General features: G+C 44.6%; 2 protein-coding genes across 2 annotated transcripts; both read left to right on the top strand.

Moving 5' to 3' along the window:
- The first annotated feature begins 403 nt into the window (after positions 1 to 403).
- On the top strand, positions 404 to 5,500 carry LOC123148921 (protein SCO1 homolog 1, mitochondrial). Its single transcript, XM_044568442.1, has 7 exons — positions 404 to 622; positions 727 to 975; positions 1,362 to 1,452; positions 2,299 to 2,511; positions 3,770 to 3,859; positions 3,946 to 4,078; positions 5,079 to 5,500. Exons 1-7 carry the CDS (start codon positions 539 to 541, stop codon positions 5,188 to 5,190), a joined length of 972 nt encoding a protein of 323 aa, XP_044424377.1. The 5' UTR covers positions 404 to 538; the 3' UTR covers positions 5,191 to 5,500.
- A 3,720-nt stretch (positions 5,501 to 9,220) lies between these two features.
- LOC123148920 (non-specific lipid transfer protein GPI-anchored 9) lies at positions 9,221 to 12,714 on the top strand. The gene is made up of 3 exons (XM_044568441.1): positions 9,221 to 9,645; positions 10,477 to 10,503; positions 11,884 to 12,714. The coding sequence occupies exons 1-3, from the start codon at positions 9,324 to 9,326 to the stop codon at positions 11,997 to 11,999; spliced, it is 465 nt and encodes a 154-aa protein (XP_044424376.1). The 5' UTR covers positions 9,221 to 9,323; the 3' UTR covers positions 12,000 to 12,714.
- The last annotated feature ends 910 nt before the right edge of the window (positions 12,715 to 13,624 follow it).

The raw sequence follows: 13,624 nt of genomic DNA, 5'->3' as shown, positions 1-13,624 counted from the left end.
ACTTGATCACAAACTGCGAAAAACGGAAGAAAATGGGCCGTCACAACAATTACGTGTGGTGGAAAGCCTCAGACGAGGGGAGCATATATCTCGGTTTAAGAGGGATATAGCTACCGCGCATAAAGTGATACATATCAACACCATCTCTGTTTTGTGTTAAAAAACACCATCTCAGTTTTCCCCTCTCAATCAAAAGGAAAACCAACCTCTCAGCTTTTTTTTTCTTCAAGAATCACCATCCTCTCAGCTGAGAGTGTTTTGAGGCTTTGTTTTATTTTTGAGCGAAGTGTTTTGAGGCTTTGCTGTATCTGAAATGTCAGGCCCAGCATAATCTCTTTGGGCCTTCATGTAGTATCTGTCTGTTTAACAGGCCTGGCCATAAAGTAAAGGCCCGGAAGCCTTCAGCCCTCACTTGCTAAACAAGTAAGAAACTTTGCTCCAAACCCCCCGGCGGCGCCGTCTCCTCCTCCCGCACCTCCGCCGCCGTGTCTCACGGGAGCGAGAGAGGCAGCACAAGACGACGACGACGGCGACCGCGATGAGGAGGCACGCGCTCCAGCTTGTCGCGCGCGCGGTGCGCGCCTCCGCTCCCCGTCCCCATCCTCCGCGCCATCCCCATCAGGTGAGCACGAGCCCCGCCCGTCCCAAATCTGCCGTTCCGCCGTTCCTCTTCTGTCGCTAAAGCAGCGCATGGGTTTGTCTGTGCGTGTCTTCTTCGCGCGGCAGGTCGCCGCGCTGAGAGCGTCGACGGGTTTCTTCTCGACCGAAGCCGCTGCAGGCGCGTCTGCATCTGCTACTGCCGAAGCGGCGCAGGGCGGGTCGAAGTCCGCTGCGGCTGCGGCTGCGTCTTCTGGCGCGGCGCAGGCCGCTTCGAAGCCCGCGGCGGTGGCGTCGGGCTCTGACGGCGGTGGCGGAGGGGGCGGGCGGGATGGGAAGTCGCAGCAAGGGGACTCCGGGAAGTCCGTCCGAGGAGGGGTAAGCTGTGTTTCAGACGCCCTCCATTTTTTTTTACATATGTGCTTTGCTGTGTGATGCGGGTTCTGAATCGGAATTACTGAAACCTCTGTGTTACCACATCGTGGAACTGAGAGATTTAGGACAACTTCTGAAAACGAGGCGCCAGAAATGGGTCATTTCTGTCTTCTGTCATTGGAAGTGCTAGCTGCATATGCGCTTTGCTGTGTGATGCGGGTTCTGAATCAGAACTACTGAAACTTGTGCGTTGCCGAAATGTGGAACCAAGAGATTTAGGACTAGTGATCCTTTGAATACGAGGCACCAGAATTGGGCCATTTCTGCCTTATGTTATTGAAAGTGCTAGTCGAGGAGTAATTCTCAATGGTTATGTTGCTTGCTTGCAGCCCGTCTCGTGGTTGAGTTTTCTTCTGCTTCTTGTGACCGGAGGAGGAATCATAGTCTACTACGACAAGGAAAAGAAGCGTCACATTGAAGGTAGATTACTATGGTGAGTTAGTGTAGTTTTATTTTGTGTGGATCTACCATATATGGGGTTTGTAATCATGTTTCAACTCGCAGTACTGGGATATTAGTACTGCCAAGAGAAACTTTATTGCGATGCCATTTCAGATAGAAAGTTGGAATGTATAGCGGTTCCATATCTTTGGAAAAGATATATATAATCCCAGGCAGCGTAAGGCTTAAGGGGTGGACAGTCTGAGATGAATTTTACATTGATAGCAATTTAATAATTTCCTCTTTTGATTCTTGTAGTAAAGCACGATTGGACGAACTGACAGAACAATCTATTTTCGATGCCATATCTGCAGATTAATCAGTTCTGATGTTTCTGACTGTAATACTCTTTCACCCGAGAATCGGGTATTTCTAGCTGCTACCCTATCATGTGAATATGCAGAAGAGTATCTTATTTTGCTTCTTTTATTTACTAAAGCTTGAATCAACTAACTATTTTTAATGCTACATCTGCTGATTAATTAATTATAATGTCTGATTATCAATACTCTTTTGCCTGCGGAACAATAATTCTAGCACCATCCAACTCTATCATGTGATCACGCAGATAGTTACTCATACCAGTCATAAGTCCATTTAGGTCCGATATGCTGGATGTTAGTATGTTCTGCTATTTTATCTGTGCATTTTGACATGTTCCTTCACTTGAATGAGAAAAAATATATTTCGAATATGGGGGAGGCCAATGCTACCATGTCTTTACTAACGTTTTGTGGAAGTGCCATCCATGTGCAAACAATTTACTCCTTAAACTTCTATATTGTTTAATCTAGCGTGACTAATCTCTTGTCCCTTGTTTCTCAGAGCTGAAGAACAATACGAACTCAGTAAAGCCAGCACAAACAGTAGGAACTGCTGCTATTGGTGGTCCATTCAGTCTTCTAAATCATGATGGGAAAGCCGTCACTGAAAAGGATTTCTTGGGTAAATGGACGCTGCTATATTTTGGGTTCACACACTGCCCTGACATCTGTCCAGATGAACTGCAGAAGATGGCTGCTGCTATTAATAAAATCAGTAAGTCAATTGGATCTTGCTTTGACTAGAACTGTTGTGTGCCGAGTTAATCATAAAGTACACTTATCTTCTTTTGGTCAAGCTAATTTTTTTATTGGGCAATGAATCAGTTTAATTGTCAGTTCATCACTGTCTCACTGTTAACCTGCAAACACTGTTTTTATATGAAAATTATATGATGCTGCACATATGTATATTTGCAAATCTCTGTTGGCGCATGGGCATGGCAGAAGGAATTTGTGTACCGCTCATATCTTTTACATAATACTCCCTCCGTTCCTTTATGTAAGGTGTATTTTTTTGGGTGCGGTCACCAAGACACACAATTGAGAAGAATTTTGGACGAAAATAATCTTAACTATTTAGGTGGTTAGCAGCTTAATTAGCGGCAACTAATAAGCAGCGACCTAATGACACGCAGCTAAATCCTGCTGCATTGGAATAAAATCAATTCGCTGGGATGGAAGAGAGAGAAATGTGAGTGCATGCAATCAAGGAGAGAGATTCTTTTTTTACTACCTTCCAATTTGCGATCTCATACTTCTTTTTATGGAAGGCACATACTGGATGGTGGAGTTTCACAAATGGAAACTGAGGAGAGAAATACACCTTACATTGTTAGATTTTTATGAAAAATAAATACACCTTATATAAAGGAACAGAGGGAGTAGATAATACTGGTGATCGCTATAGTACATAAATGAATTGGTTGTTTTTCCCCTTGCTGAAGCCAACCCCAATAAATTTGATTACACAGAACACCTCAACTATGTTAGGTCGGATGTTACCCAGCTACCCTGTATTGTGGAAATATAACTTTAGAGCCCCAACGAACATTAGGATGTGATTGTTTTGTCTGCTTTAGACTTTCAGCTACATGTACATCTGTACTCATCTCCTGTATAACACATATTGTGCCACAGTGGAGTTTCAGGATATAGTTTGATTTGTCGTAGTCTATGTTTTTAAAGCGTCCCTAAGGCGACGCCTAGGCGTCGAAGCGCTCCCCCTCCGCTTTGGAAAATCGACCGCTTTGGGCGCCTAGGCGTCCAAAGCGCCCGCCTAGGCGCCAAAGCGCCCCCCCTCCCTAAGGCGGTAAGGCGTCGCCTTAAAAACATAGGCCGTAGTTAAAGATTCCAAAAAGGACAAAAAATGAAACAAAACAGCACTAGCAGACATAGATCTTTTTTTTTGTTTGTTCAATTTTTGGATGGTTTCCATGGATATCATCATAAAGTTTTGCTTTCATTTTCTTCAGAGGAAAAGGCAAAACTAGAAATTGTGCCAGTATTCATCTCAGTTGATCCTGAAAGAGACACTGTTGAGCAAGTCCATGACTATGTTAAAGGTACGCAATTTCTAGCAGTGGTGGGTTGCTCATTTGTATTGCTTTCAGCTGTGATGTCAAACTACTGTCACTTGTCTGTGTTGCAGAGTTCCATCAAGATCTCATAGGACTAACTGGTACCTCTGATGAGGTGAGGAAGGTTGCTCGTGCTTATCGAGTCTACTATATGAAGACAGAGGAGGAGGGTTCTGACTACCTTGTTGATCATTCAATCGTCATGTATGTCAAAAAGTTCTTAACATTTTCTATTATTTTATCACTCTCCTTTGGTTTTTGATGTTATATGTGATCTGCAGTAGATATGCACTAATCAATAGGATAGCAATTTTACTGTATACAGTAACGAAACCAAAAGTAGAAGACCTCCATTAGAGGGAAAACAATTAGGTCATTCTTGCCTTTGCCAGTTCTCGAACCAAAACGTCTGATGGGCCAACTTGCCCTGTTCAAACGGGGACTTGACCTGGCATACAACATGCTGTTGTCCTTTGTAATAAGTCCAGCTGCAACTAATTAATGTGTCTCCCAAACTGAACCATTCAAGCAAGCAATATTTGTTGGGTGCAAACCCATGTGGCACCCATTATAGATCATACTCGTACTTTGTTGTGATGAGTGATGATTATAGGCTGTCCAGGTACACCGTGGACTCTGTCGCTGTCTCCATTAGTGAGTTGTTCTTCATTTTCACTAACTTTTGTATCCATCTACTATAATGAGAGTTGATTATGGTGTCGACCGTACTTCATTTTAAGTTGTTGAGTCGGGAGATCATTAATCATGTCTAGTAAGTGTGTACCACCAAAGAGGTATTTTCAGCCTATCTATCACGAAGCTGAAATATCATGATGCAAAGAGTAGGGACTGCTGACTACTCCCTCCATTCCTAAATATTTGTCTTTCTAGATATTTTCAACAAGTGACTACATACGGAGCAAAATAAGCGAATCTATACTCTAAATTATGTCTATATTCATCCGTATGTGGTAATCCATTTGAAATGACTAGAAAGACAAATATTTCGGAACGAAGGGAGTATGTTTACCGAGAATTAGCAATTAGCAAGTTGGTTGTTGGATGTTCGTTTATGTAAAGACTAGGTACCCTTTTTTTCGCGGGATGTAGACTAGGTACCGACCTGATGTTCGTTTATGCCGTCATTTCGCGTTAGTGGTACATGTTAAATAAATGCTGACCGTATGGCCATCTACTTGTACAGGTACTTGATGAACCCGAAAATGGAGTTTGTCAAATTCTTCGGCAAGAACTATGACGAAGACACCCTGGCCGAAGGCATCATCAAAGAGGTCCGAGAGCACAAGAGGAGCTGAGCAGAAATCACGCGCACCATTTCGTCTTGTTGCCATTTAGAACTTATTATTATATCCTTAAATAAACAAATTCTGACTCCGTTGCTGCTGCTACTAGTTCACGCGTTTTCATTTTCCCTTTTTTAAATCTTGATGCCTCCTTTGTTGTGGCAGATTTTGTTGTACCGGCACTGTTTTGCTATAGTGCCTGACAACTGAAGGTGCTCTGTTGAGCGATGTGGTTGTTCAGTACTTTGACTCTTGTGTTATAGGATTGGAGTATCATCAAAGAACTAGCTATGAACAGGGATGCGTGAAAGCTTGCTATCCATGTGTCAAAGCCATGAGTTGGTCGCGAGATCTTATGACTTTCCTCTCTAATCTACCCCAACTTGTTTGATACTAAAGGCTTTGTTGTAGGACTTTCATCTCTAGTCTACTTTCCTCTCTAATCTACCCCAACTTGTTTGATACTAAAGGCTTTGTTGTAGGACTTTCATCTCTAGTCTACCGCCACGTCTGATTTTCATTAAAGAAAACCATGTAGGATTTTCATTAAAGAAAACCATGTAGTTCAGAACATTACTACCAACACTAGCCCTATTGAAGGCGGAAATCCGCTGGTGCATTCAGGAGCGCGCGCTCCTATACGTGAAAAAAATATATGTGCATGTTACGTCAAGTTTCGGAGAAAACTGATGATTTTTGTGGCTTTTGTAACAAAGACAAAAGGATGTCTTGTGAAAAAACAATTTTTAACACCTGATTTTGTCTTTTTTCACACACAACACATAAGTTGTCGGTTATTTGCGAAACAACTTTGTGAGCATGTACAATATCAAGATGTATGTACCATATTTCTGTTTAGAATTATCTGACATTTCAAAATATGTTTAAAACAGATTTTAAAAATCAGGAGCACGCGCTTCTATGTGCCAAAACGCTACTACCTCCGTCTAGGTGAATAAGTCATTTGTGCAGTTCTAGGTCATCGATTTGAGAAATTAAATATGTATTATATGTCATGAAAAATATATCACTAGATTTCTACACGAAAGTATTTTCTAAATATATATTTTTGTCACATATAATACATACTACCTCTCTCTCAGTTTACAGGGCGTGCGCGTGTCCCTAGGTCATCAATTTGACCAACCTAATACAAGCCATATATTACAAAAAATATATCAATATAAACTTCAGATGTTCTATTTTCAAACTGTATAATTTTTGTGTTATATAGTTTATATTAAGGTGATAAAATTGGCAATCTAGGTATACGCGTAGGACTTGTAAACTGAAACGGAGGTAGTACTTAGATAGTTAAATCGTCGATCTAGAACTACGCGAATGACTTATTCACCGAGACGGAGGTAGTACTCTCGACTGAAGGATCCATCACTGACTGGGTCACAGGTCGACCACGGTCAGCGCCACTACATACTACTCCCTCCGTTCGGGTTTATTAGGCTGTTCGTAATGGGAGTATCATAGGTAGTATCATGCATGCCAACTAAGCAATTTTGATGAAGTGGCGTAGAATTAAATGAAGAAAGAGAGGCTTGAGTATCATATCATGATACCGTATCATATTAAATGATGTGCTACTTTGTGTCATGCATGACAATAAATATAGTTCTCTATGATACTAACATATGATACTATGCATTAGGGATGTAGTATCATAGACTAATATCATATGCATGATACTAGTATATGATACTCCCCATTACAACCAGTCTTAGGCCTAAAGACAACTTCTCTTAGACCAAGACACATAATAATTTGCTCACATTAATTCTTCCATTCCACTCCCAATGCACTCTCTCACATGCATGCAGCCAATGAAAAAGCACACATGAAGTGTATTAAGGCCCTGTTTGGTTCATAAGTCCTAAGATTTTTTCTAGTCCCAACTAAAAAGTCCCTAGTCCCTAAAAAGTCCATCCCTGTTTGTTTTCAAAGACTAAAAAGTCTCTAGTCCTTTCCTAAAGGTTATTAAATGATCATGTTGCCCCTAGTATATAAAAAAATAACAATCAAACAACATCATGGGGGGGCGGGCCAATGGATGCATGGAGGGGCATTGTTGGAAAAGTCCCAAAAAAGACTCTCCTTGAGAGTCTTCTTCATTTAGTCCCAAATGCCTAGTTTAGTCCCTAAAAAGTCCCTCCCGTTTGGTAAAAAAGTCTCTAAGAGGGACTTTTTCTAGTTCCTACACAAAAAAGTCCCTAGAAACAAACACCCCCTAACTTTTCAGCCATGACACCAACAGCAATAGCTTTCAATACAACCAATGAAATGGTTGCATGCATGCACCTTTCCAACGCGGGTCCTTATAAAAGGGGACATGCTTGTGATGCCGAGAGGCCTAATAAACCCGGACGGAGGAAGTAACATTCAAGATTCAGCATGTACGACTGTTCAGTAAAAATAAATACTCTAGTCAAATGTCAAATGTGCCCGGTTCATATGTTGGCATGGAAAAATGGCATGAAGAAAAGCCTCTGCGCGTGGTTTGGTTTCTTCACGTGGAATCGATTGGCTGTCACGGTGGGCAGGCACGTTCCTCCGCGGCGCGTTCCCGTCGTCCGTGAGGAGCGCGCACAGATTCAGGCGGAGACTTTTTCACATGCAGAGCAGCCCCGTGTCGTGGTCTCTGCGCGGCCGGCGATCGAGACGAGACGTCTGCCACGGCTGCTCTGCCGCGCTGCGCTGTCAGGTCAGACCTCACCGCCAGTCAAGGCGGCCCACGACGAATTCGTCCGGCGAGGCTCGGCCGCAAGTTTGAACCGAACCCAACTGACCCCGAGTCGCACACACGTATTGTTCGTTTCCGGAGGAAGAAAAGGCGTGACACGGACAGGCTAAAGCTCGTGTCTTCTTCTATTCACGACCGTGATGCAGCAATCGCATAATCTTTGTGGGCTACATAAATAAATAAATGGAGTAGTATTTTTATTTTCTGTATGCTTGGTCAACATATAGAGAGGTTTGATTTAGAATTTCAACTAAAAACTTCTGGTCTGTTCATCATCTGTCTTGCAACGGCAAAAATTACATCTAAATTCATAGAGAAAGCAGCGACAACTACAAGCACCGGAGCGAGCCAGAGATGCGCCGCCGCTATCGCCCCTCACTCACCAGAGCGGGGCCAAGCTTGTTGTAGCAGACAACCAACAACTCGTCCTGCTAAGACCTCGCATGACCGGTGCATCAGAAGAAGAACCGCCGCCGGTGAAGAGAAGCGTACGTCAGAAGGATTCAAGCTGTAAACTCACGAGTAAAGACAACATCTAGCATCAACGGTGATCCGCTGAAGGCCAACACCGACTGAGTCCCATGATATCTGCCGGAGACACACCCCCTCATGCCCTCCGACAACGTCGGACGCATCGCCGGGGCAACCTTAGGTAGACAGTTTCTACGAGGGACTTGTTCCATCTTCAAGAAAACCCTAATCACCTAGATTGTCGACAAGAGGGGACGAAGGGAGACAATGGAAAAAGAAATATAGAACACCATGGATTGTATTTTTGGACTATATAAATAAATGGAGCGGTATATATTTCTGTGTATACTTGGTTAAAATATAGAGAGGTTTGATTCTAGAATTTGAATTAATTTGAAGCAGAGAGTGAGTAACAACATTGGATTCGCTACAAATTGAACGTCATACTTTCTATCTATCATGGCAAATCAATGAAAAACATTCGATTTGGCATGATAACAACATGATTTGACACAAAAACATTACCGATAACAATTGATTTTACACCATTTTTTTATAGAATCCGAGAGACACGAGTTGCTGCATTTATTTATAAACAAAGATTCTGCAGCCTTTGAATTTGAATCGCACAGAGCACCCCCGCAAAATAAAAGTAGTAGAAACAAAAATCAGACGGGGTAGGCTGCCAAGTGTCGATGGACATTTCTCGGAACCCGAAAAGTCTAAATCGGAAACCGCGAGCGAATACCGTTCGTCGCTGGATGCTGTCCTCTCTCGGAACACGCGGCGCGCTCCTCTCATAAAAGCGGCAGCAACCCAACCCAACCCAGAGCCAGAGTCCACGCTCCGGAAGAAAAAGACACCGCCTTTCTTCGCTCTTCTCCTCCCCCTCGTGACACCACTGCACAGCAGGGAGAGACAGATGGCGATGCGGGCGCCGGCGGCGGTGCTGCTTCTGGCGGTGGCGAGCGTGCTGGCGGCGGGCGCGGCGGCGCAGTCGACGGGCACGCCGGCGTGCGCGTCCAAGCTGACGGGCTGCGCCGGCTACATGAACGGCACGGACGCGCAGAAGCCGCCGGAGACCTGCTGCGGCCCGCTCCGGGACGCCGTCAAGAACGAGAAGCCCTGCCTCTGCGCGCTCTACGCCTCGCCCGAGATCTTCAAGGCCTTCAACATCAACGTCACCGACGCGCTCCGCCTCTCCAAGCGCTGCGGCGTCTCCGAGGACGTCAGCAGCTGCCCCAGTAATTCACCCGCCCCCCCTCCCTCCCCCTCCTATTTTAGGAATTTTTTTTACCGCGCGGAATGTTTGTCTGCTTCATTTCAGATGCGATTTGCTCCATCTGCTTCCACGTTTTAGGAATTTAATTGCAGAGTAATTGTAAATGCTCAAGCAATGCATGTTTGATCCGACGATGGTGGAAATTACTGTTGAATTGCGGGATCAATCTGTCTAAGCAACTAAGCAACACATGGCAGATCAAGATGAGCAGAGGGATAAAAAAAAATCCTTGATTGAACTTTTAGTTTCTGTTATCCAAGTAATGGGAAATGGGTTGATCCTGTTTTGGAGAAAACCCGGCACTTACGTTTACGCGTTTGTTACTTCGTTGCGGGTGTCGTTTCGAAGTTGGTCTTTAGCAATTCTGCTGACTGTCGCCATCAAATGGCTGTATAGCAGGAAGAGGCAAAATCTAGATGTGAAATCTTGGACCAGATGGCTTGCAATGAAGAGGGGGAAAAAAGGATGTTGAAGGCATCAAGAGTTCCTAGATGCCTTCATCTTCCCCACTCCAGATGTGGTGCTAATCTTAGTTAAATCCAGCGACTTTAGGGTGTCAGTTTGTCAGATTATGCTATGGGGACATTAGTCTAAGCCCGGTCTTGGATGCATTGTTTTATCCATTTTACTTTGCGGTGGTTAAACCGGTTCTGAAAATTATATAGTTTGACCTGTACTTGTCCAACTGCCATAATCTATTCTTTGACCATGCCAGTAGCTGGCATTTTGTTCTGATCATTTCAGTATATATTGTACTGTCATTTGCTGATCTCATTGTATTTTCAATTCGCAGGCGCCTCTCCGACCAAGTCTCCTCCAGGTAATATATGTCTCTCATGCTTTCTAAAGAGTACTACTACTAGTATACTGACTAAACTAGCCACCTGCCCTGTTATCTGAATCGTGACACTTTGCCAGCTGAAACTTGCCTGATTAAAGAATGATTTCTGATACCGCGGCGGCAAATTGATGCAAGCCACGTTAGTTAGTTTAGGATGCGTTTGGTTGAAGGTGTCATATGAATGGGTTGGGACCGTCCAATTTTTTTGGGATTGATCCATTCAATTCATGCGTTTGGCTGAATATAAGAGATGAGCTAATTATTTAGGACGGGACCACCAGTCATGCTCACATAGTCATGCATGCAAAGGGTTGCCATTTGATTCGACCGATTTGGTTGGGTGGAACGGTTCAGCACCTTCAAGGCATATTCTCTTTTTTTGACTTGAACCATTCATGTGCTTTATAACCAAACATGTCTATTTTTTGAACGATCCCAACCCATTCATGACCACCCTTGCAACCAAACGCACCTTAGTTATAGATAGAAACAACTCGTGTTGGTCGGTTATCGGATGATTGTGGCTGCTTGCAATTATATATGGGGAAAACATATTGTACTGTAGAACCAAATCACTCTATTTGCATTTAGTCATATATATGAGCATAGGACTTGGGCATGTGCTATGGCCTATGAAACATTTTTGGGAAACTAAACACTGCATGTGAGAAGAGTTAAGACATATTCAGACTTTGGAGTCAATTCATGGCGAGAGATACACAAATGTGCACCAGACGGGCTTGAATTTTCCTTTTCCGTCAGGCATGTAAGGGTAGTAGACAGAGTCCCAAGGATTGATGTGGACGACAGTGTAGCACATCCATTTGCAGATGGGGTCATTGTATCTATTCATCCATTTGGAAACATGTTCATGGCAACGCAATAAATGCATTGCATTACAAAGTAGGAATTGTAGTATTTTCCCGCTGGAATTTATTTGACGTAGATCTGCCTTGAAGGCTCACCAAACAATCGCAATCTGTACAAATTTAGGATCGTTTAGGACTTGGATGCAACTTACTGGTAGTACGCCTTGTTCCACTCACTGTGTCTGAAAATTGAAATTGAAGCTTCATATCAAGGGCCAACATGGTTGCTTCTTTATTTCTCATATAAAATCATTAACGTGAAGGTTTCCTTGAGCTGTTACCAACTTACCATAGTTGACATACTTATTCGATCTTCATAAAGGGGTTCCCTTATTTTGGTCATAAACTGAGTTTAAGAGATTAGCTGAAAACCCAACAAAAACCTGATCTCCAAGCAGGAAATCACCTTTGTCTGACCACGTTTTTGTTTCGAACAGCAAACCAAAAAAAAAAATGCATGACCTCACAAACATCTTGGTGTCGATTGCAGGTTCAAGTCCAAGTTCTCCGTCAGGTGGTGGCAAGAGCGCCGGGCACCGCACCATGTCGGCCGGCTTCGCGGGGCTGATGAGCCTGTTCCTGGTCCTGTGGTCTGCCCTGGCATAAGAAACCGGCGATTCGGCATGATGATAGACATGATCTTCTTTCGGCTTATATATCCCATGGTAGATGAGCTGCAGCTCTGGTGGTAGTTCTTGGCGGTGTCGTCGCATTTGTTTTGCCGTGTATTGGTTGGTGTTGCCAGTTCAGTAGACTTGCTGTGAATAAGGATTTCGGCACTCTCTTCAGACCTGTGATGACCAGAGAAGAGTGGGCATTGTGTGAGACGTATTTCGGCTTCACTGTTTTCTTTTCTTTTATACGGTATTTGAGAGAGATTTGTGCTAGTAAGAGGAGGCCACTCACGCCTAGAATTCGATGGGAATTTGTTGTTTTTAGGCCACCACAGATCTAGCCCAGCGACATGCCTCCATGCCGGCGAGGGGTGCTCGCGCTAGCTGCGCCCATGCTTCCCTCACCCCAACAACTTGCGCCACCAATCTGCGAGAGAATCCCAGAGATCCTGCGGCTGATTTCTCTGGTTCCGCAGGCGGTAGGGTTGGACCAAAAGCTCGTAGCTCGCGAGTTTAATGAGCGCTCGGAAGTTCAGCTCGTTAAGCTTGTAGCTCGCTTCTTAATGAACAGAGCCAATCATTGATTTTAGCTCGTTAAGCTTAACGAGCTTAACGAGCAAGCTAACGAGTTTCACGAGTAGTTCGTTAAGCTTGTTAGTAACAACACAATACATATTTTCATCTTATGTGACAAACTTTTTATAGCATCTCAGCCCATTTATTTAATTTAATCGACATATGAGGCAACAAACTACTTCATTTCTTTTTGTAGTCACCATATTTCATTTTAAATACCATACCTACACATTCATCATGTATGTCATAACACATTATAATCTGTTAACGAGCGCTCGCGAGTGCTCACGAGCTTAACGAGCTTCAGACGAGCCGAGCCGAGCAGGGTTTTCTGCTCGTTAATCTTAACGAGCTTAACGAGCCGAGCCTTAACGAGCGCGAGCTTAACGAGCCGAGCTACTCGTTAGTCCACCCCTAGCAGGCGGTACTCATGGCGACCAGAGCCAGGGGATGGACGGAGCGCGCGACCAGGATCCGGGACGCTACCTTCGAGTGGATCCGGTGCGTGCAGGATTGGAAGGCGGCGGATCGGGCGGTTGCGGAGGCGACCACACCGGAATTGAGATCTGCGGCCATGAAGGTTGCCGAAATCCAATGAAGGAGGGCGGATGTGGAACAAAGGAAGCTAGCACGGCGAATCTTCGAGGAGGCCACGCTGGAGGAGAGGGCAAGGATGCCCCCGTTTCCGTCCTCCCCGCCGGCCGAATTCGTGGTCTGGGCGAGGGCGGAAGCAAAATCGGAAGAGCCACGGCGAGCCCTCCGCTGGGAGTGCATCCTTGGCGTCATTCCGCCGAGCGCTTGAGGACTGTTGCGGGTGGGGTGGACCCGCTGCCTCGCCGCGACACGCTGGAGCCGTCGTGGTTTGGAGACCGCGGTGAGGTTCCGTCGGGCGCCCGTTCGAGATATAACAAAGGGATTTGTATCCCAAGGGGACATGTTAGTCATATGATTTCGCAACCGATGATAGTGTTGGAACCATTAGAGGTTGGGCAGAGCTTGTGCTTGAAGAATCGGGAATCATCGTCGGCGGCGAGGTCCAAA

The sequence above is a fragment of the Triticum aestivum genome, chromosome 7A (genome assembly GCF_018294505.1).
Source record: "Triticum aestivum cultivar Chinese Spring chromosome 7A, IWGSC CS RefSeq v2.1, whole genome shotgun sequence".
Taxonomy (NCBI): Eukaryota; Viridiplantae; Streptophyta; class Magnoliopsida; order Poales; family Poaceae; genus Triticum; species Triticum aestivum.
The sequence above is the reverse complement of the archived record's forward strand: the minus strand, read 5'-3'. Positions and strand labels throughout refer to the sequence as shown.